This window comes from Oenanthe melanoleuca, chromosome 2 (genome assembly GCF_029582105.1).
Source record: "Oenanthe melanoleuca isolate GR-GAL-2019-014 chromosome 2, OMel1.0, whole genome shotgun sequence".
Lineage (NCBI taxonomy): Eukaryota > Metazoa > Chordata > Aves > Passeriformes > Muscicapidae > Oenanthe > Oenanthe melanoleuca.
The window spans coordinates 144,291,604-144,315,177 of NC_079335.1; the positions used below are offsets into that span (position 1 = coordinate 144,291,604).

At 40.1% G+C, this 23,574-nt stretch overlaps 1 protein-coding gene across 6 annotated transcripts in view; it reads right to left on the reverse strand.

Moving 5' to 3' along the window:
* CTDSPL (CTD small phosphatase like) overlaps positions 1 to 23,574 on the reverse strand; it is a 77,739-nt gene that overhangs the window by 22,336 nt on the left and 31,829 nt on the right. For 2 of the 6 annotated variants that reach the window (XM_056484619.1, XM_056484616.1), the window contains exons 2-4: positions 10,338 to 10,492; positions 3,910 to 3,942; positions 355 to 408 (exon numbers count right to left, since the gene is read on the reverse strand). In XM_056484619.1, coding sequence (XP_056340594.1) covers positions 355 to 408; positions 3,910 to 3,942; positions 10,338 to 10,492 — 242 coding nt within the window. The remainder of the gene's footprint in view (positions 1 to 354; positions 409 to 3,909; positions 3,943 to 10,337; positions 10,493 to 23,574) is intronic. The other 4 variants (XM_056484620.1, XM_056484617.1, XM_056484621.1 and 1 more) reach the window with 2 other exon arrangements.

Consider the following 23,574-nt stretch of genomic DNA (forward strand, 5'->3'; position numbering starts at 1 on the left):
TACTTTTCTCACTAATGGAGACATACCCAAGAAGAGTTCTAAATACCAGATTTCCATCACAGTCAACAGTGAATAGCTATGGAAGTTTGATAATGCCTTTTGTATTTTTTACACACATCAGTTTAAAGACATCTGAGATGATTAAGAATAAATAATTGTGGCTAACAGCAACTCATATTTACTATTTACTCCCCGAAATGCTGCAGGCTTCCACAGAACTCAGCACAAAAATTACACATCTCACTGGTTTGCTCTTCAATTCCAACAAGACACAAAGTGTACACAAGTTAAACTAGTCACTGTTAGGGATTTGTGCATTCCAGCCAGGTCTCGTGGCTGACCAGCTCAACAGACCTTGTAGTGAAACGACTGCTGCACTGCTTCAGTCCCGTGGAAATAGTATATTCCCTAAGAAAAAACAAAAAAAAAGGGGATGGTGGAGGCAAGAGAACAGGACTTTTGGTTGAAGCATAAACAGCTGGTCAACACAAATCTTGCAGAAATTCACTGTATAGAACAATCATCAGCTTTCCTCCCTGCAGTACTGTATTTTCCACAGGTATCAGAATTCATAATCCTTTTGGTTTTTTCTCTCTGTACTGGCAGTGCTGTCAAGCCCAAGTGCAGCACATTAATTTACTGTTCATGTCCTCTCAGCTCACACTGGGCACTCTGCAGAGCTAACAGGTATGTGCAGAAATACTCTCACAGAAGAGAAATTAGATAAAGTATTCCTACTTAAAACAGAGCTGCCAGAAGATGCCAGCTCCTCTTATGGAACAGGCAGTTCCCAAAATTCCTTCTAGAAAAACTTCTAGTAAGAATTCATCTAATGTAGTTGAGGAAAAGTGGGAAAAAACCCCCAATATCCCTGTGATAAGATTTAACTTCTGCAGGGATCCTGAGGCATAATTTTGATACCACTTGTTAACAGTGGAATTTTAAGCTGAACAAAAGAACTGGACACTCCAACTCATTTAAGAGTTGTTTAAGAGAAGTTTGACAACATCACATTTAAGATGTTGCATGAGCATTGCTTTAGATTTCCATCTACCTCTTCATTTAAAAGAATATAAAATAGTGAAGCTGCTATGGGTCTACTTTGATTTGGGGGTTGGAATGAGATAAAGTTCCTTCCAACCCAAACCATTGCATGATTTTATGATTTCTCTACCATACTCCTTTCCAAACAAAGCTGAATAAAATCCATGAAAACACAGGAATCCTGAGCTACAGTAATTAGATTTTTAATCAGGTCTATCATAATGCATCAGCTGGGAATGTTTTGGGCTTGCCTTTTAAAAATTTTTATGTTTATTTCAACTCTAATTAATTTTACAGTATTAAGAAAATAATCAATTATGCTGCTGTTTAACCTATGTCTTATTTGGAAACAGTTTCAAAATATGAGCTACAAACATGGTAAAGTTCGTATGTTAAAAAAACCCCAAAGTAATGCTGTTTCTATTTTCTGAAGAACCTAACTTGAAGCTGGAGTATTTCTTGTTTAGCAGTCATCTTCATCAATAACCAAGCAAAAATTCATATTAAGTCAAGCTTTTAAATTCAGTGCATTTAATACACGACAAATCTGATTAAGCAGAAGATCCATTTCACTGAACTGCACACATAAATGCAAATAAAAGCAATGCAAAATGCACATAAAGCAATGGAAGCTTTCAAACAGGTGACCTCAGCACACTGCCAGGTTTAATACACCATAAAAAGCACAATAAAGCTCCAGAAATCCTCATAGCTTGACTGGAGGCTTCAATTTGAAAGTGGGGAGTGGGCAGAGCTCTTTTTAGAGTCACTCAGGAAATCTCTAAACACTTGAACTGATGGCATTTGACACAAGCCCTGTAAAAATGTAAATGTCCACTTAATTGTCACCAAGGTCTGTGTCTGCTCAGAAGGTTTTTCTCCTGGTTTGTACAAGACACTGCAGTTCACACAGCCCAGTTCTCATCAGTAAGTAGCAGAGAATCAACAATTTCTGCCTTGATGGGTCTGAAACACAAAATTAAAGCTGTCTTGGAGCAAACATTTGGGCTCCAGCACTCAGGACCAACACCCCTCCCAAAGCAAAACTTTAATTTTAGGTGCTTCTCCTAACACAAGCCTGCATTTCCCTTCCTAGCCCTTGCTCCCTGTGCAGCTCCCTTGTGCCTTTATTTAGATGATGACACAGTGCTGCTGGCTGGCTCCTGGGGCAGCAGCACTTTGACACTGGGGAGAAAATGTCACAGCAGTGCCCAGGGCTGCCTGACAACACTCCCTGCCCTGCTGCAAGGAGCAGCACCAGATGCCCCTGGAGAAGGGGAAGGAGTGTTTAAAGTTGCCTGCTCCCTCAGAACTCTGTGTCATGCCTGCAGGGATAAGTTAATTTTACTGCCTTGTTAGTGCTGGGAATGTATGTCTGCAAAATTGCAGCTGAGCTAAAAAAAAAAAAAATAAAAAGAGAAAAAAAGATCTATCTCTCCTTGAATCATTTATTTTCCTACCACTACCCAAATCTAGCAGAGCACTGCTTTAATACTGCAAAGACAGTGTTCTAACAAAGCATCTGATTTAATTTCTGTACTTGTCAAAGCTCTACTCAATTATCCTTCCAAAATTCTGTTCTGTTTGAATTCTTATTCTGTTAGTACCTACAGTCACTCTGGGGAAAGGTTTTTAATCCAGGTCAGAGCACAGCCAGAACATGTTTCATGTTCAAATAATTCCTAGTGGAACAACTACAGTCACCTAACAGAATTTGGCAGGTATGTAAAAAAGAAAAGCAGTTTGGAAATCAGTATTTTCTGATTTACATTTGAGGTTTTCTACCCCTAGACTTGCAGGAATACAAATCACATGCATGTCCATGCCTGTCTGCACACACACCATGCATGAGCCATATCAGAAACAACAGGAAAGCAACAAAGAGGAATTTCCAGCAGCTCTCAAACCCAAGAAAAGCTGTTGGAAGAGGGAAGATGTGCAGAGTCACAGGGATCTCCTGCACTGCTGCACACACAGGGGGCTTCTCACAGCAGGTTTTGGAATGCTGCTACGTGAGAAGGAAGGGGAAGAAGAAAAAGAATGGCATCCTGGGGAATATCCAGGTCTTTAAAGGCTACCAAATATCTCAAACAAGAGGGCTGGGTCATTATCTCCACACATCAGCACTGCTGTTTTCTGGGAAACTCTGCAATGATTAAGTATTGTAAACAGCAAAGGAGCTCAAAAAAAAAGTACTTTCTGCTTTACAAAGCCTAAGCCTTCATTCTTGTAAAAAAAAAAGAGCAGCTTTTTGACCAAAAAAGGTTAAAACTAATTAAATTAAAAGCTTTGGTTTAAAGGACTTGGGTTTTTTCTTCCTTTTATTTAGCTTTGAAAAATAATTCAGATGCCAAACAGCATTCCAAGTTTAATCCAGGGAAGATAAACAGAAATATGCTGCCCATAAAGCAGCAGCTGATACCAAGAACATCATCTCAAACAAGTGCAGTAATGAGCAATAGTGTGCTCTGTTTTCTTAACGTGACTTATTTCAAATGAATTATGCAGTTTCCAACTCTTCTTTTCAACTGGAACAGAGGGGAAAATGAGAGGAGAAGGTTTTTGTAATTGTGTCTCACATAGTGATCATGAGTCACCTTTTGCCTCTATTAAAATAAATAACCTTCAGTCTACTTCACATGTTTTCAAAATGCTGAAGACTGAGCTAGAACCCAGATAAAACCCAAACTCTTCTTTCAGTCCCATGCAGCTCAATTCACCTCTGGGGATACAACATTACAGACAGAACATAAAATCCTTTTGTTAACATGCAACACAAAACAGACCTGTTAGACTGCAACATAAAATGAATCAAAGCAAAAGCCATGAAAATTATTAAAAAGAAAAAGGGATAAAAATACATACACTTGGTATAGGCATGACCTGCATCTGGTCACCCTGGGGAAAAAGAAAAAAAAAATCACAGTAAGGGTAATGGCTTTTAAAGGGTAGAACAAAGGTCTGGAGCAGTAAATGTAGCACTCAAACATTTTAAACCAAAAGTTCAAAGTATTCAAGAAACCAGGGTAAAAAAAAAATAAAAACAGGATTTTGCATTTTAGTTGCTGGAATGATCTGTTAGTATACTGGCATTTATGATTTTTAGGAGACTGGACTGATAAAACCCATGCTATGATTAATAAGAGATGGCAATAAGAAAGTACCTGTATTTACTGGAACTTTTTCAGCTTTAAGATCTACTAATGGGTACATTTGTCAATTTTCACTGCAGCAGCAAGAGGCTGAGCCAGAGCCTGGCACCAGGGCAGAACTTCCTTGAACTCAACCTCATTTGAGACAAAAACCAGCATTTTCACTTAGGCAAGGACATGATGATGTTAAACTGATCCAAGGAATCCCACTTTCTTCATCCAGCAGCACCAGTGCTGCTCTCATGGTCTCACTTTTGCACTGCACTTGGAAATTCTTGGCCAACCTTCTCATCAACCTTTCTTGGACAATCTCCTCAATCTTTCCTGATCCTTGGACATCCAGATCAAGGATAGCTCCAAAATGGACAAAGCCTGTAAAAGTAACTCTAACTCAACTCAAACCCTCCCTCAAATGTGGAAGAGAAACTTTATTTTCTAATCTCTCTAATCCTTCAAATCCAACTTTGTTTTCTGGTGGGCACAGCACATAAAAAAAAGGGAAGCTGATCCTTCTAGCATAGATGTTGCTTGGGGAGATGATTTTATTCTTTAATATTTGGACAACACAGGCTCTGATCTCCAGCAGAGGAACTATTGAAAGGGCTGTTTTCAACACAAGAACAGCCTCTTCCAGCTGAAGAAGCCTCCTGCTTATTTGTTTTCAAGTCTACCAGTGTTGACACATCACTGACAAACAGAAATAATTCTGCATTATTTCTAAAGTGCTCTTTTTTAGTGCTGCTCAGCAGAAATTTTTACTGAAGTCCGCCCAAAATCCTGAGAAGCTGAAGGAGCAACTAGAGAGCAGCAACTACCATGAACTAACAAAAACTTGGCACTAGTAAAAAGCACCTGATTTCTAGAAAAACACACATACAAAAGCTGGTAAGAATCCAAGTTTTCCTCAGGGTAATAGCAATAAGAATAGAAAAAAATATATAATTCAGTACAATAATGTCCTGTTCATGGAACTGAATTTCATGGGAACCCAAAACCAAAGTTGCTAAAGGACTTGCATTACTGTTGGCCTAATTTTTCTCATAGAATTTCTTAAATTAAAAAAAAAGGGGGAAACAAGCAAAGTTTTGAAGAGGAACCCCAGAAATACCTATGCAAAAACCAAAACAAGCAGTAAGAGCGATGAGAACAGGAAAAACAAGCAGAAAGAAGTGCAAGAATCTGCTGGGAAAGCAAAAGTGCTCATGAACAGGCAAATTCCTCTTAAAAACAAGCTCTGGGAAACGTCTTCCAAGTGTCCTGCCTCATTTCCTAATGCCTTGAACAGGAAGGGAAATGGCTCAGAACAGCATGGCTTGAAAGGGATGACGGAGTTATTGAAGCTTTCCACGAGCTCCTGATGTTGGTAACAGAACAAAGCTGTTCCTAGAATGCCAAAATTGACCTATTGTATCCCTAGGACAACCCAGGAACTATTTGTCCCCAGGCATTGAAATCAGGTGGGTTTTTTTATTTTTTTCATGCTATATACAGATGGAATGATAAATCCTATCTTTTCCTTCAGCTGCATGATTTTTAGTTTGAAACAACAATTTCCAGCACTGTGTTCCTCACTGTCTATGGTCATGTGTGGCCTCAATGAGCACCAAGTGACAGGCCACACTATTTTGCTTTTTTTCAGAACTGTGTGTATTTAAAGATAAGGAGCTGACCAAAATCACAGATTTATCCTATTAGTTTCTTTCACACAAAGCTTGCTCTAGGCCATGCCAGGCTCTTTAAAAACAGCAGTACTGTTATTATTTGACACTTGAGTGACCTGACAAACTCTCAAGCTGTCTCTCTATAAAGAAGACTTTTTGGGAGGCAAAGAAGGTCAGAATGAGTGGGCAAAGAGAGGAAACAAACACAGGCATGGAGAGGAGATTTTGTTTTCTAAAACACCTTCCACACCACAGCTTGATGGTCACCCATTGGAATTTTCTTACTCCAATCAGCAAAGGTCAAGAGGAGAAAAAGCACAATGATTTCCATCAATCCCAGCTATCTTCTTCCACACTGCAGAGTGATTTCCATGTCTGCTCAGAAAATCTGTCACAAATGATGTCCTCATCAGAGCCACACTCCTGCTGCTCCTCAAGGTCTCCAGCATGAAGCAGATGCTTCTCTGACCTCAAGAACTGCTCCCCTCCAGCTGTTCTCATTCTGCTGGGCCATGTTCATGTGGGACACAGAAGATCCTTTCCCCTGTCCTGTATTATAAATAGAAATTCCTGAAGCAGGGAAGAGTGCTGGAGACACAACCCCAGGGCAGCTACAGAGCTTTCCAGAATCAGCTGGGAGATGGTGGCACCACGCAGGGGGAGAAGGATCCCCAACTTTTGGGGTGAGGTGGAAATTCAGCAACAGGAAAAGCGGAGGGAGCAGCTGCTGCCCCCAGAAAAATCCTCCTAATTCTGACTTCTTCCCTGTTGAGTGTGGATCTAGAGCTTCTCCTCTAACCCTGCAAGTATAAAAATCCCTTTCCTCATTCATGCTTCATCTCATTAACTGGAGCCATCTGCCTGATCTGGATCTTGCTGTGAAACAAAAGCAAGGATGACTCCAGTGGAAGAGGGTTGGGAGTGAATGGCAAAGTGCCCACAGGCTTGTCAGGGCTCCCTCACCCACCACGACTGAAAGCAAAGGGAAAGAAGAGTTTGTATATTGCTTTTCTCACCTTCAAGCCTGAATGAATGAAATCTGTATCCACAAACACCTCAAAAGTAAGTTAAAAATTTACCCAGCAGAAAAAACTTATACCCAGAAAATACAAAAACTGAGTCAAGCTGCTGAGTGAAGAACAGAAATGGAGATTTGAATTTATCACAAAGAAAACAAAACACAATTCTCTCTCCCAACACTCTAAAGGGGGGGAAAAAAAGTGGCTGGGAGGTGTTGGGGAGCTGCCTGCTGCTGAGGAGGCAGGAAAAAATTATAAAGGAGTTCATGAGGCTGAATATTTTGTGCTCCCAGTGACACATCTGGCTCAGCATCTGAGCTGCAGGCAGGCTGATATACCCATTGCCACAGATACCACATCTCACAGTGCTTCTTCTGCTGTGCATTTGAAGGAAAACAAATATGCCAGTTTCAGTAAATACAAGTTATTATTGAAAAAAATGTTGTATTGAAACTTTAGAGACAGAATGGACCATTCATTACCAGTATTAGAGTCACACTTGGACAAGCAGCTGCTCTGTGAGAAGATTTAAAAGTGAACTCAATACTTTAAAGAAGTTTTTGGGCTTTTTTTTTTTTCCCCACCCCCACTTACAGAATAGAATTCAGCACTGAAAGTAACTGGTTAATCAAAACCACACTCAGTCTGGTGTTTCTTCCAATCCCATGAAGTGACAGAACACTTTGACATGTCAAGCACCAAGTCACATCATGAAGCACTGATTAATCTGAAGCACTGATTTAATTTTTTTCTACTAGAGCCAAATAATAAGAATTGTCTCACACATCACAATTACTCAGAACAAAATTTCAGTGCTGTGTTTTCAACTACTTCATAAAATACCCTCCCCCACCTTCCCTCCTTCTGAACAGGTCAGCATTTACAAAAATCAAGATTCCTAATTAGAAGGAACTTGGCTTATCACATCAGCTTCAGAATGTGCCAGAAGCAACACAGAACACTGAATTCCAGTGAAAGCAGCAGAAGCTTCCCCCATTCCTTTCCTTCCTCTGAAGTCTTTATCACCAGTTTTCATGGACCCACTCCACTGAACAGCAAAGACATAAGGGAAGTACAGCCAAGCCATTTTATACTCATTTCCAGTGGTAACTGCCTGACATTATTGTGCAATTTTCCCTGTCCATTTTTTAAGGAAAGGGTCACAACACATGAACTGACTGAGTCCAGCCAGAAGTGAACAGTGATGTGATAAATAATTATTAAAACACAGAGAGCAGATTTAATTGAATGATCATCTGAGCAGCAGCTTAACAGAACTCAAACAATTCCTACCTGGCAGTGAAACTAATGCAAAAAAAGAGCTTTAATGAAAAAGCAGAGGAATTTAAGCAGTGGCTTGTCAGGTTTTATTTTCTCTCCTGAGAGGCAATTTTGTCATTTCTGGACATTTCATTTCACCAATTTAGAATCCAAGGCCCACTGGTGCTTCCCCCACCTTACTTATTTCTGAATCTAGACAAGATGCTCAGTGTAACTCCACCAAATTCAAGCAGCCTGCACATCTCTGAAACAGCTCTCCTTGTAAAAATTACCAGGCTGACAATAAACAGTGTAATAATATTCCAGCATATTCTAGTCTTCAATGCTCTTTTTAGTTCCTTAGAAGATTTTCCTACTTATACTGTGTTAGCACTCAAAATAAAAACAGTATAAATACATCCAGAGCTTATTAATTTTTAATACTGCATTTAAAACAGCAGTGTCACAGACTTATTTGACCTCAAGAACCACCTAAATGTTTAGCTATATTGATTTCTTCTGAAAAAGATATGAATATCTGAGTATCTTTCATTCAGGTGAAGAAAACATTCTTTAATTAAATTCTCTTCAATATATTCTTTGAATTTTTTAAAAATCTAGTAAGTTTTGATGTTTTTTAAAAGTTTTTGATCTAATTTGAGGTATGCTGTGATTTTGTGTCCTGATCTCATGTACAAGTATTGCACAACTCCAGAACTGCTCACTGAGGCACACAGAATAAGAATGAAAACTTGTGTGCATACACATGCAATATTTGAAGGCATAAAATATATTTAGAAAATAATTGTTTTGCAAAATGCAATCTGGACACTACTGACTCCAGACCATTTTAACTCACGTTTTTCTACAGAAAAAACAAAACTTGGTTTTATGTTTTAGCTTCTACTGAAATCTCATTTTCTCTCAGCTGTAGTTTTGCCAGTAGCCTCACTTCTGCCTCCATTCCATTCCCCAGCATAGTGGAAAGGAAATTTTAATAGTTTCCCATCCATTTTTTTTCCTCAGATGAATGTGTGCATACATGCTACACACTCCTCAGCTTTCCCTTCAGCACATCCAGGCTAGATTTCCCTCCTTTCACTCAAAATGTACCTTGGCTAGCAGAAGAAGTCTAAAAATACATGTACAGTCCCTCCTCCTGGCAGGATTTCCAGTGCATTTTACCTCTGCAGAGCAGTTTCAGCAGGAGCTGTTACATTTCAGACTTTACCTCCACATGTACTTGAAATCTCCATCACTTTCATCTGCTCTCCTTCCCTCTCTCCCACCAAACAGCTCCTTGCTTTTTTCTCCTGAGCTTTTCAGAATTCAAACACAACCAGCAAAATTCAAACCAGAATAAAATGGACTGGACAAGGGAAGTAAGGAATCAGTGCATCAGACATGAAAAACTGTGTGAAAAGCAGAAGGGTAAAAATCCCACAGAGACATCTCCATTTCTGCCATTATTCTCCACCATGGATTCACCTGCATTTGCAATCTCAGAGTCCTGGAAACTGTATGGAAAACTTGGCATCCCTGTGTTTGCCATATTGAGCTGAAATTCTTCAGAACACAAATGCTCTCAGTGTTATCTTATAAAGAACATACAAATTTGTGTTGCTCTGTTTGTACTCTATCTGTATTTGCATCTAAAATCTCCATCCATTCATTTGACTCATCAAACAAAACTTAATAACCAGGAAAAATGTCCAAAAGCTGCTATCTCTGGACTCAGCATGTATTGAATATAAGTGGACTGCATAGAAAAAAAGGTCTAAATAATAATAATGGTTCTTTTGATTTGTTTTTACATCATGAAAATCCTTTAAAGTGATGTTCCACTATGGTCCAGTGTGACACAATTTAACCTTCCTGTAATCAGGAAAGGGAACCAAAGCTTGGGACAACTCAGCAGCTGAATTTTTATGGGAAGTCTCCATTTCTTTCAGTGTCTTAGCCAGGTTTTAAATGTTGCTTGCTTACAACATGTAGAATGCCAACACCCACAGCAGAAATCTAAGTTTTATATTACAGATGAACAGGCAGTATTAGCAATCCACTATTAAACCAGTAATTTTTTTCCTGTAACTCACAGCTGTTCCCCACGAGGGAATTTTTTTAGGACAAACCTCTGGAAGCAGAATTAAGCCTCGCTTAAAAAAAACCCAGATGAGAGCAAAATAAGACAAAATCCTGACCTTCTGCAGTCCTCCATTCTCCTCCACCAAAGGAGGCAGAGCACTGGTGCTGTTGGTGGATGGTGGCTCGACATTGTAGTCACGAAAGCAGCAGAATAAGGTGCTAAAGATACTTCGACTCCTCTGCTTCTTCAAGCTGATATTACATTGGGACACTGGGGGAAAAAAAAAAACACACAGCAGAAAAATAAATTCATGTGGTACAGACATTTTAACAACTGAATTGAAGATGCAAGGTTTTCATACCCAGAAATCTGTATCAAATCTTGAGATTACTGAGATTTTCCAGCACATTGAGACCCCTTTTTTTTCTTTTTTAACACATCTTTTTCCCTTGACAGACTCATACAGTGACACTGGAACTCTGCATAATCACAATGAGACAACACAGAGTTTTTCCCAGCAACATCCAAAGTGGATACTGTAATGACACAAAATAACTCTGCTAAAATTTATCTCTGGAGCGAGGAAGCAGAGAGATCTAAAAACCAGAGATGCACTAAATGCCTACTGTAGTATTTCTACACAACTACACAACCATGAGTGGAACATTTAGAAGTCCTGCAAGGGTCAGGAGAAGCTCTGAGATGTTTCTGAGTTTCCTCTGTTGCTGTCTGACAGCATTGCTGGAGGACAGAAGACACAACACAGAGGCTGCAGGAACAAGGGTGGTACTAAAGTAACAGGAGCCCTGGCCTTGACTTTCAACTTGCTTCTTGGTTTCCCAGGATAAAAATAACCCTGAAGTGGTGAAAAAATTACATACAGCTGAATGAAAGCAAGTGTAGCACTTTTAAAGAATGAAAACTGCAGTTAAAAGCAATAGTTTAGAGAAAGGAAATGCATGTAAGACATCTAGGGATTTCTCTAAGGAAAAATAAACTCCTGAACAAATATTAAAATAAGAAAAAATAATAAAATAAAAAAGTTGGAGAAAAGTTTTAGCATGTTTTAAGCAATACTTGATTTGTTCACCAAGAATTTGAATGATCTATTATTATACTTGTACATAATGTTTATTTAGAAGTGTTTCTTTCCTGCTTTGGGTAGGAAATCAAACCCTCCCCCATCCAAAATTGGAGGGTAAGTGAAATTCTAAGTCCCATCATTTCCATATTTGCCAAAATACTTTTCCACTTTAAGGCAGGGAGCAGTGCCCAGGTTCAGTTATTAATTGCTATTAAGAGCCAAGTGTGCCAATATCAAAAACTAAATAGGTTCTATAGACTTTCACAAATTTAAAAAGTGCTCCAGTAACAGGGTAAAGTCAGAACTGTGCAGAGATTTGTGTGCTTAAGGAAGTGTTTCATTACTTTAAAAGACATCTGTAAATTGAAACCAATCCAGCACCACTTATCAATACTCCAGTTAAACAAAAAACACATGAAGAACTCTGGCCACCAATGCCACAAGTCACAGTGGAAGACTAATTCTCAAAATGTCATATTCTGTTTGCAACAACACAGTTTTACAAATCCCCAAAGGATACCTGGGGAGTTGGGAAGGACGTTTTCAAAGCACTCAGAAAAAATGGTATTGCAAGCACAAGCAAGTTAGTTGCAATATAATCCTGGCAAGGAGAACTCCTTTCCGACATTAAAAATTGAAATATGCTGAAATTAGAACAGGAGAACAATGCAGTGTGTCCTGCTGCCTACAGCTACTGCCACAGAAACCTTGCTAATAACTTCTGGTTTGTTTTCATCCTCTGCTTAAAAATATGAGGGCAAATTATCTCATTTGAATGCAGGTATCAATTACAGCAGAGTGCTTAAATTCCTAACTCACAGCCTCAGCTGCACAACAGATCAATGTGAACACCAAAACCACTCCAGAACTAATACTTGTATGGTCTCTACTTATTATAGAAAGAGACAGTAAATTCTGTAAATAAACATTCAAAAAATCTCCAGACAAAAAATACTTCTAATACAAAAACCTTCTAAGAACACTTGGGTCCAATCACACATTTGAAATCTGGCCACTCCCTTTCACTTGCTGATACATTTTACTAAGAAAAATAATCTTTCATGTTGGTTTTTAGTCTTGACAATTCTGCCATTCATAACACAGTGCTCTTTCAAACAGATCTTTCCACTAATTCAGATGTTATTTTAAAGGGATTTTCTTCAATAAGCTCTTATAGAAGCTTTACAGTGATTTAATAAATGATAATTTTGGATGCAGTAAGGAACAGTAAGTTTTCAGGTGGCTTTATGTGCAGTGCTACATTAAAATACAAGTACTGCATACATAGAAAATGTTTGCACCCACATCTCATTTTTAGGAACTCTGACAGTGTTGTGCATCATGGAAAATAGTTCCTCCTGAGCCACCTGCAGTCTGTGTTCTCTGCTGGATTTGCTTCCCTTGAAGCAGTGACAGCACAAATATAACAACTATAAAGGTGCAAAAAAGCATTGATGTTGAATTACCAACACGAATTCAGGCATTCTGGAGGCAGCACATTTTAAAGAGACAAAAGTGTTGAGGATAAAACCTGGAATTGCTTAAAAGCTCATGGGTGAGACCAGGTACTAACAATAATGGGAGGGTAAATGAGTTATCCAAACTGAAAGTCTGAGTAGCATCCAGCATATGGAATTTAGAAAAAAAAAAAAAAAAAAAAAAAAAGAAAGAAAAAAAATATTTTTTTTTTCTCCCCCCTCCATCTGTTAGAAGTTGCCATCTCAATTTCTGGAGGTGATTTCCTACACCCTCCCCAGACACACTGAACCATCCTTACCCCACCACACTGAATGCTGAGGACACTTGAGTGACATTTTACAGCTCAAACCCTGCACATGGAACATGTCAACACCGTGTCCCAAAAAAGCCCAGGCAGAACAACCCCACAACACAGAAATATGTTATGTGTGAAAGCAGAGAAGACTGAGAGCAGCAGGTGTCTGCAGGGGGGTTGTGGAAAGGATCAGGGTGAGGCTGCAGAGATGATTTCCCCTCCCACCACCCCAAGAAAAATTTAAGGACCTCCTCACCTGAACACAGCAAATGTGTGTGTGTAATAATCCTGAACAAATCCCTCTGTCAGGGCTTTGCCCCATCACTTTTTGAACCTACACCAACTTTTAGAGTCCAAAGCATCACACAGCAGCAAAGTCCACAGCTCAGCCAAGAGTTCAGCTGCTTCTGAGCATCCTTGTTTCTTACCTTTCTGCAGTCCCTAATCTAATTTTTGAACAGGAAGAGAAGGACTGGAAGCACACACAATATCCAGGATGAAAGGAAGAAATTCCACCATGAATTTATACACCCACGCAATGCTTTGTTCTCTTGCTTTTCTAATAATTCCTAATATCTTACTTGATGTTTCCAGCAAGTGAGCATTGGGTTAATGTGATTCTTCAGATCTGATTATAACACCAAGATCTCTTCATTAGAAGAGATTTCAAGCACCACTGCAAATATAAATCAAGAATTCTTTTATCTTCCCATACAGAAAATGTCACATGTATCTACATTTATTTCCATCTGCTATTTTAAAGGCCACTCATTCAAAGTCATGCTGCCCTCCTACAACTTTCCAGTTAAGTTTTAAACCTATATACAGATGCACAAATAAACACACAGATCTATTTACATGCACCAACAAATCCATAACCTTTTCCCTCACTAATTTTGATAAACCATATGGAAAAGGAAATAAAGTTAAGGCCACACTGAAGAGCAGAGTGCACAGATCCCACACTGCTTCACCAGGGATCTCCTGGACATCTGCAAGAGCCTTCAGTGAAGCTCTTGGTCAAATTACCTCAATTTGTAAAACATTATTTTTGCAACCAGGTCAGAAACAGGAGCAGTTCTTTCTGTCTAGAAGGGAAGTAATTCTGATGCAGATTGCCCTTAATTTAGGGTCTCACCTGTAATTTCCAGATGCCATTTCCAAGGACAAGCCTCACTGCCCATGACTCACTATCTGAGGATATGTTATTCCCTGAATTGTCTGGAACCCAAAGACAGTCCCAGAACTGTGCTTATGGAAGTCTTCTGGCAAGTCCTAACAAACTCACAGCACTGCTGTGACTAGGGAGAGGCTCAAGGAACGACAAAGCAAGTTCTAAAACAAATCACTGCAATCACATTAGCTTAAATGGGAGGTATGGAGCCATGCAGGGTGGTTTACAAGAAAACAGGGAGAAAAAGGCCACACCAAACCCCAAGTATTACACACACAAGTAAAATAACTCAAATGTTATAACAGAAATTAATACAAGAGGTGCTAATAGAAGTAATCTACAGCATCTTCTCCAAGCTCCTCTCCCACAAAGCATCCTCTGGAGGCAGAGGGGTTGCGCTGCTCTCCCACTTCCAGCAGCAGCACAACTTACATAGCCAAGAAAAAGATTTTCCTCTCATGCACTGTACTCTAAATAAGTTTAGTTGAGGGTTTTCCCCTCCAGATTTTGCTGTAGTGGTGTGAAATTACAAAATGAGCCTCTTGTGCAGCCCCAGTAGTACAAAGCCCTCGCTGCTGCAGGAAGCCACCTCGGGATGGCTGCAGGGCTCCAAGCCCACCCCTCTGCAGCCAGCAGAGAGCTAATTACCACTGAGTTTCTCCTAATTAAATGAGTGCAATATCCAGTTCTCCCAAATAATATAAACTGGGTAATGAGGTGGCTTCTCCTCTTACAGATGAACTCGCTAAATGCAATAAAATGAACATCTGGGTATGGGGAGCTCTCACCATGAGTTTGTTTATAACACAGGATGGAAAAAGACAAGTCAGAATTAAGTGATATTAAACAAAGCCTTTCTTCAAAGGAAGCAGTTTTAAAATCTATACACGATTAGAAATGCCTAATTTCTCCAGCTTCTTAAGAGACTGTATCTGATCTTCTCAGAAAAATGAAATTTCATATCCCACATGCCTCAAGACAGAAACAGTTAAGTAGAAAATCATCAACTTGCTGACACAGCTCCTCTTTTTGTTGATGTGACCAGGACAGAAATTGTTTTACAACACTTGCTGCCAAATCTGCACGTCAGGCTCTTGAAACTTTGGTTTTAAAATGCCATTTGCAGTTTATCATTGGAAGGTTTCATCTCCCATGTAAACTTTGCAGCAAATAAAAGCACTGTCACATACCTGAAACAACCACCCACAACTGGTTTAACCTTCAAGCATGTACAGCCTAAGCAAATTGCTCTGCCTAAATTCAGCATATTATACCCCAGAATTACCTTAATTTCAATTGAAACTGGCAATCTTTCTCCCCCCAGCAGCACAATTAAATAAAAATAAGGTTTTGGGTTTTCCACTGAAATTACTAATTTGAAAGAAGGGATCCCAGACTAGTTTAGTGAAATAAAAATCTTTCCAAAACATTTGACTCTCCCTCTCCACCAACCTGTTTCCCAAGCATTCCATCAGTAGTTTGCTCTGGATGGAGTTGATTAAATAGTTATGGGCAAGGAAAAAAGTTTGAATACATGAGGCAGGTGTGGACACAAGGGAAAAATAACTGATTAATTTATTTTTATTCTTGAGATAATTTCTTTAGGTCAGTGCACTTAGATCTGAAAAAAAATGTCAACGTGATTTAGGAGCATTTAGGGAATTTTAGGAAAAACTGCTTAGTAAATTATTCCATGATGTTCTGGAAAACAAACTTAGGAGTTGCACCTGTATGCTAGGATGAAATAGCTACTCAAGAACTGCCTTTCCTAGAACTTACCCTCCTTTCTATTCTAACAGAAACTATCCAGTGGATATCAGAACACTACAGTTTCACTGCCATACCTCCCAAAGTCCTGTAAAAATACAATTTCTCATAGTACCTAGGACAAAAACCATCAGGATGGATCTTAATTCATTCATCAATTCAGCTAAAGCTGTATGAAGAAAAAAAGAACTCTACCTAACCAAACAAAGCTTTGGAAATGCTTCTGTTGCAGCAGCTTAAAGCTAAAAAACCCTCCTTACTTCACCCTACATAAATTATTTATTACAGTCCTCAAATCTGGGTAGATTAAATATCTGCTGTTGGTTATTGGATGCTCATATTTTAAGGATCAAAGGTAGTGAAATTGTAAAGTCACTTTTAAAAGACATGACTGAGAACTCAGCACTGCTGTCTCTGCAAGGGCTGTGATGCTTCATGAAATGCAGCCAGTAAATGTTAAAAACACCAACTGCACACAGAAGCCTCTTAAATGACAAGGAGGGATAAGAAACCATGAAAAGGATCAAAACAGCACGAGAACCTGATGGATCTCAAGGCAAATTCCAAAACCTTAAAGCTGTTGCTGCACTTCAGCCTTCACACTGTGGTTTGGCTGGACACATATATGATGGTATAACCTTCATATATGTGTCAGCTTTTCATATAAGCCATGATTTAAACATCTTCTGCAGTATTCCACAAGTGAGGAGAGCTGCTTCTAGGCAAGATCATGGAAAATTAAATTTATCTGTCAGAGCCCAACTGTGGCATTTATTCAGCCCTAAGATGGAAAGCAGATCCAGAGCTTCAGGGACATCCACGTTTCAGAGTGAAGCTGAAAAGTTAAATACTGCTTTAAGAACCCAGTTAACCTGCTGAACCATCTTCTGAGCAAAATACCTTCAAGCTCAAATTAAACAGTGCAGATTTTGGCTGCCTCCTCCCCTGCTCCAGTGCCTGACAAGCTGACAGGGCTACACTGAGACCACTTCCAATTCCAAGCAGCAGCATGTGCAGATCTGTATCTCCAAAGGGCTGAAAAGTAGGGCTCCTGTAATCCAGGAAGGAACTAATTAACAAGCAGCACTTTCATTCTTGTCCCTGTACTGCTTTGCCACTGAAACAGCCACTGGGACAGAAGATGGATGAGAATAATACATAAGAGAAATCAGGAGATGCTCACCTCCAGTAACTCCCCCAGCAAGAGCCAGGGAGCTGCTGTACCTTTGCCTTTGCCATAAATACCTGGGCAGTCCTTAAAGAGGAGCTGAATGTGCCCATCCAGCCTTGCCTGTGCTCTCCTTGGAGCAGCCAGGATGGATGTGTCCCCATCTTCAAGGATTACCTGTGCACACTGAAACTCAACACACTAAGAAAGGTGCTACAAGGATATACAACACTTTTAATCCACACGTGCACAGTTCACAGCAAAATCTTTTCCTAGCATTTGCTATTCTTTTTTTGAGAAGTGATAGCACTTCATAGGTTCCAGAGCAGCCTGTGAGCACAAATGTTCAAAATACAGATCTTCTTAAAAAAAAAGTAAATGAATAAATAGAATAAATAAGTAGCCACGCCCTACAATCACCTCTCCATCAGCTGATGGTCTGAAACATGTACAAAGCACCAGAACCACTTAAAAAAAAAAGAAAAATTAAAAGAAAAATCACTCTTTTCTGACACTACGCTACTCTCATTTCACACTACACTCAAGGCCAGGTTTGCAGCACTGCAGTTCAGTGCTAGCTGGCAAAAGGGATTCAATTCCAAGCTTTCTGCCTTGAAATCTCCTGGAGCAAAACTCATGCAGTGCAAAAATAATGCTTCAAACCAGTTTATGGGCAAAGTAAAATACAGCAAATAATGAGAAATCAGCAGCAGTGCCACAAGACTGCCATGGTTTGTAAGTGGGTGGCAAACCAAGCTGAGTGAAGCATGCAAGCAATGCTATGGAGATGTATTATGATACAAAATAAACACAACTTTCTGCAGTGCCATTATGGAGCCATCTCCCTGTCCCTGTTGTCTCAGCCCAGTAAATCTATAAATATCACAGAGCAACAGCCACAGACTGATACATTTACAGCACCAGGGTTCACTTTAAGAAGAGTATCTTTGTGCAAAAAGCAGCACTTGGGACTCTGCAGGTTTCTCTGCAGTTTGAGCAAGGCTGGAGCTGCTGGAGCTGGACCTTTCCCAGCGCCGAGGTTTGGAGCGGCGGTTGAACAGGAAATACTGCGCAGTCTGTGCATGCATCACATTCCTGTCCCGCCCCGAGCAGCCGCCAACAAACAAACCTTTCTTCTAGTAAAAGAGAGAGAGAGAGGAAAAAAAAACCACACTGCACAAAGTTCACCAGCAGATGTGGCCTGTGAATCCAACCCGGCCTTTTCTGCTGATAAAAAGAATTTGATGTATTTGCAGTGTTGGTGTAACGTCACGGTTTGGTGAAGCTGGATCAGCAAAGACAGTTTAAAGCTGCAAAATCTGCAGTGCTGAGGTTCCCTGAGCTGCTGCACCCATGGCAGAGGGTTTGCCAAATAAATTATGCTTACAATAAATTACAAGCTTACAATAAAAAGGATTGTTTTATTTCCATTTTGCTCCATCAGTAACACACAGCCACCAGATCAGATGTTTGCATATCTCAGTTTCAAATCACTTCAAGGTTGGCCTCTTTGAAAAAAAATAAAAATATGGAAAATATTTGATGATGATTTGTTAAATACTTGGGAAGGAAGACAAAGGAGAAACAAACAAATGGGAACAGGGGCAGCACATGGGGTCAAAACGTCCGGATCTCGGTGAGGGCTGATCCCCTCTGGCACGGGGAGAGGATCCGCGTCGGAGGCGAATGTAAACAAGCACGTGTTTATAGAGCAGAAATATGTACAGCATCCGCTCTGCCCCAGCTCTGCTGACGTGGGACACGGTGGGAAAGGCAGGGAAGAACAATCTGCTCCGTTCCCCAGCAGCTCCAGCTCAGGGAAAAACACAGAACAGGCGAGAAACGGGCGGCACCTGGAGCCGTCACACAACCCAGGCAGTAACTGCTACTCCACGTGTTCATTTAACTCACTGGCATAACAGTAACAACAATAATATTTTTAAAAGTCTAGGGATCAATGCTGATTGAACAAACCAAAGAAAAGCCCTTTGGGAGTGTTTTCTTGTTGCACAGGGTATGGGCAGACAGAAGGATGACACTCGCACACAACAGCCTCTGCAGCCCCAGGACACATCTTCCTGAAGAATTTTTGCCATTAAATTTTTTTTTCTGTGCACCACACTGTGTGTAAAACACCAAGTCACCCACCTTGCCACACAGCTTTTACCCAATCATTGGTTTTTCAAGACGAAAAGAGACCCAAACCTAAATAATATCCCTGGACATGGCATCTATGATCAGCTGATATCCTTATCAAATCAGTTCACTTTAATAAATTGATCTTGATAAGGGTTTTAATAGGGTTTTCTTTCCCTCCAGTAACCAAATTCAGAGCCTGGGATTGTAAAATTAAGCAGAGTTTCTTCTGCCTCCTGCCACACACAGGTTGACTTAAATTTAAGTCAGTTTTAGTTCTTTCTTTTGACTTGAAAAGTGTGAGACAAGTGGTTCACCAAACACAAAGGTAGAAGAAATTCCTCTACTTTTTTCCCCCCAAAATACCATTACACCTCCAACCAAAGCCTTATCAAAACCTTGCTGATCTGAGGAGAATAAGCTTAATTTAATTTTCCTAAATATAGCCCAAAGATGTTCCCATAGAGACAGCAACATTCTCCATGGTACTTTTTGCAGCAAATACTTCAGCAAGACATCAAATCCAAAGCATTAGTCTATTTTTGCAAGCTTTCTCCTCTCTTTTCTAGGAACAGCTCTTCTCTAACAAATTCATCTTGCAAAAATATGTTAAATGGTGCTCCTCTGCAAAGAAAAGTTTTGTTTCTCCATTTTGCTTTATGAATTTTTCATTCTCTCCCTGGGGATATTTTTGAGACAGGCTACAAGTCAAATTCCTGCCAGGGAAATTCACTCATCCAAAATTTGCTCCTCAAAAGATACATCCTTAATAGCAAAAAATCAAACTGGGACATCTTTTCTGCACTTCCTTTGACTTCTCTTTCTAAACCCCATTTATTTCTCCCAGCTCACTGGTATTTTGTGGATATTGAGTGCAGGTCTCATGAAACATTCACCCTGTGAGAAAATACACATCTAAAATGATGCTGCTTCTGGTGACATGTTCTACAGAACCAAAGCCATTTACAGCATGTGAATTCTGGAAAAGATTCTTAATGGAGCAGGGAACAATGTGTGACTATGTATGAAATATTTACCTTCTTTCTTTGGAAGAAAAATAGAGGTGGCTTAGCTTCAAAAAGACACTGACTTGAACAGAGATGTAGATTTATTTGGTGTGATTACTGCTTATCCCCATTCCTCCATGCCCCTCTTCAAATTTCTCTGTATTATGAAACCCAGATACAAAGGAATAAAGAGGAATCCCACTCATTTGGAAGAGGAAACTTTCTCTGAGTCACTGTATTATCTATGCTTCAGTCATTAATAGAATCTAAAAGTAACAGCTGTTTCTAACAACTAAAAATGCTCTTAAAATCAATTTCAGGCATCATACAGCAAGTATCACTTAGCAGGTTACTTGAATCCAGCCCTTCTGGGAACAAAATAAAACCATCAGATTTTGATTATAAACTTATTTGTTGCAGGGATTTCTCAAGAAGAGGTCTGGGTTACAGTGGAGTGTATCTGCTGGGACAGAATCTCACTTGGAGAAATTGTTACCAAGGTAATTTCTTCTCCAGCTTAAGCTTTCATGAAGCAGATTTTACCCTATCTTGGATTACTCTTCATAAATTCTTTTTTAAAGATAATTACAATATTTATAGATATGTAATACAAATGCCTATTACAGAGAGAAAAATGTAATTTTATTTGCTGCCTTCTTCAAGCTGTTGAATCCACCCTCACCAGCTAAGCTGGAAGGAATTTTGATCAATTTACGTTTTCAGTAAAACCTACACATCTTCTGTAACTATTTTAGATCTAAAGTAATTACAATATCATCCACTGTGGGTTTTCAGTTCAATTGAAGTGTCACCTGCAGAACAGCAGCTCTGCCAGGTATCTCTGACAAAAACTGAAGCTGTAACAGAGCATCTATTGTTACACACTAAGTAAAGAAGTAAGGAAAAAAAAACCCACAGAAGCACATTGCAAAGTCTCATTAATAATTTGCTAAAATAGCTCACATTGCCCTGGTGCTGCCTCTCTCCTTCAAACTTCTTTTTTTTTTTTTTTTTTTTAATATTAACTGTGTTTTCAACTGATCCAAAGAAATAAGCTGGAAAATATTCAATCCTAGCTTTTCTGACCTTGTACTTTGGAGTCATGAGTGTTTTATCCATTCAGCATTCCCAGACCATTAAAAGCAGCACATTCCCACCTGGAAATATGATATTTAGAAAGCTAAAACTAGATTAAGAATGAAACAAAAGATACAGGAAACTGCAAGCTTTGTATGATAAAGTGACTACAGTTTTGACAAAAAATAAAAGCAGTGAAACTTGATGAACTTCCAGCAATTCCTTGCTAGAACAAAGCCACAGTTTACTGCCTGTTGAGAAATTCAGCCAGTAAGAATAATTATTTTTAGAATAAAATTTTTTCAAGGAGGGGATTTTTTAAAAGTATTTTGGTGTCTTGAACAAGCACTCAGATGCCTCCACCATGCTGACAATCCAGCTGCAGGCTGGAACAGCTGCAGACACGTTTAATTGCCTCCCCAAATACCCACAACGCTGAGTACTTCTGACCTATTTGAAATATCCTAAACTCTGCACTCTTGTACTTGCTGTACTAAAGGAATGCACAAGATTTAATGCCCATGCTTCAACTCCTGACAATCCTGTAGCACTGAGAGCAGCCCAGCTGCTATTTCACAGAGGAGGCACGAGAAAGTATGAATAACTGTGGATATTAAATAACCAGTGTCTTCAGGACTACAAGTTTAGAAACATTAAAAATAAATTGTTTCCTTAATTATATTAGAGGAAAAAAACTCCCCAACAAAACCAGTACAGTAATTTTTTTGCTGCTTACTGGACCAAAAGTTATGATAATTGTAATTATGTGGATTCATGCTGCAAACCCCACTACTGTTATCCCCAAAGGCCACAGATTGACCTTATCAAAGACAGACTAAAAGGAGACAAAAAAATTGCACCTGACCCCATAAACAAGGCAGAAACTCCTCCCTAGCTTACTTCTTCAGCATGTGCCTTTGTGCTAATTTTAAGAGAGGATCCAGGCATGAGGCAAGAGAAATTATTCTAATTATGCATCTTGCCCAAGCCCCAGCCTCTCTTAGCCTACATTCCTGCCCAAGCTGTTTATACAGAACACTTCAGATCAGCTGGTCTCTGCCCAATCTGGCAAAAAAACCCTGCTGTCTTCCTCCAGCACTGATGCAGAGGCAAGGGTGAGCTGTGTATTTAGTACAAAATGATGCAATACTGCAATACTATCCCTGCTGCTTTGCATCCTTTTATTTCTTGGCATGAAAGAGCCAGATTTGCACCATTTACATTAAACAGATCACAGATGCCTAGAATGGTTTGGGCTGGAATTAAAGATCAGCTGATTTAGCCATGGGCAGGGACACATCCCACTATCCCAAGCCCTGTCCAGGGAAGGGGTGAGAGATCTCACAGCCCTGTTGCTCTCAGAGGTGAAGGAAGCCAGGTCTGGCAGAGCACATTTCATGTCCTAGGGAGGCAGGAGCCTTTCCTTACCCAGCACTGTCAGCAGCAGAGGTCCCACTCTGGCTCAGGGCAGAGAAGCAGCAGCTGAGCTCAGGCAGGAGCCCTGAGCAGATGATGGATGCAGCACATTTACTGCACTCAGCTCAGATGGGAAACCCCAGGCAAGAGGGCCCATAAATGCTGCATCACATTAAGTCTATACTTACAAATACACCCCAGCACTCATCCTGAGTTCCTGCTCCTCCTCCTCTCCCAGCAGGTAACAATTCCAAGTGGATGGAGCCCCAGCCAGCATCACTCCTCTTCAGCCCCTTCCCACCCTGCTCTCACCACCTCAGCCTGAGCCCCTCTGCCCTTCAGGTGTCTGCACTGGCCCCACACACAGGTGTTCACACAACAACCCCCTGCCCTGTGGGCTGCAACTCAAGGGAAAAGAGGGGCACAAAAACAACAATTCTAACCGAAAACCCTCCGGGTGCCTCCAGGACCCCCCAGCTGTGTGCAGCAAAGCTGCACTGAGAACAGCAGTGCCTGAGACAGTCACACCTGCACAGCTGGGTGTGTTGTTTATCCTGATAGCTTTAAAAATCCCTTTTGGCACAAACAGTGAGTATTATGTGCTGTACCATACCGTGGCACAAGCAGTTTGAAAGGCTTTTTTCTGGCTACTGGCTGAGTGCTATCAGTTTGGGCAGAGCCCACTTGGCTCCTTCTGCCCAGCCCCAGCACTTTCAATGAATTACTCAAATCTAAACAGACTCTGCATT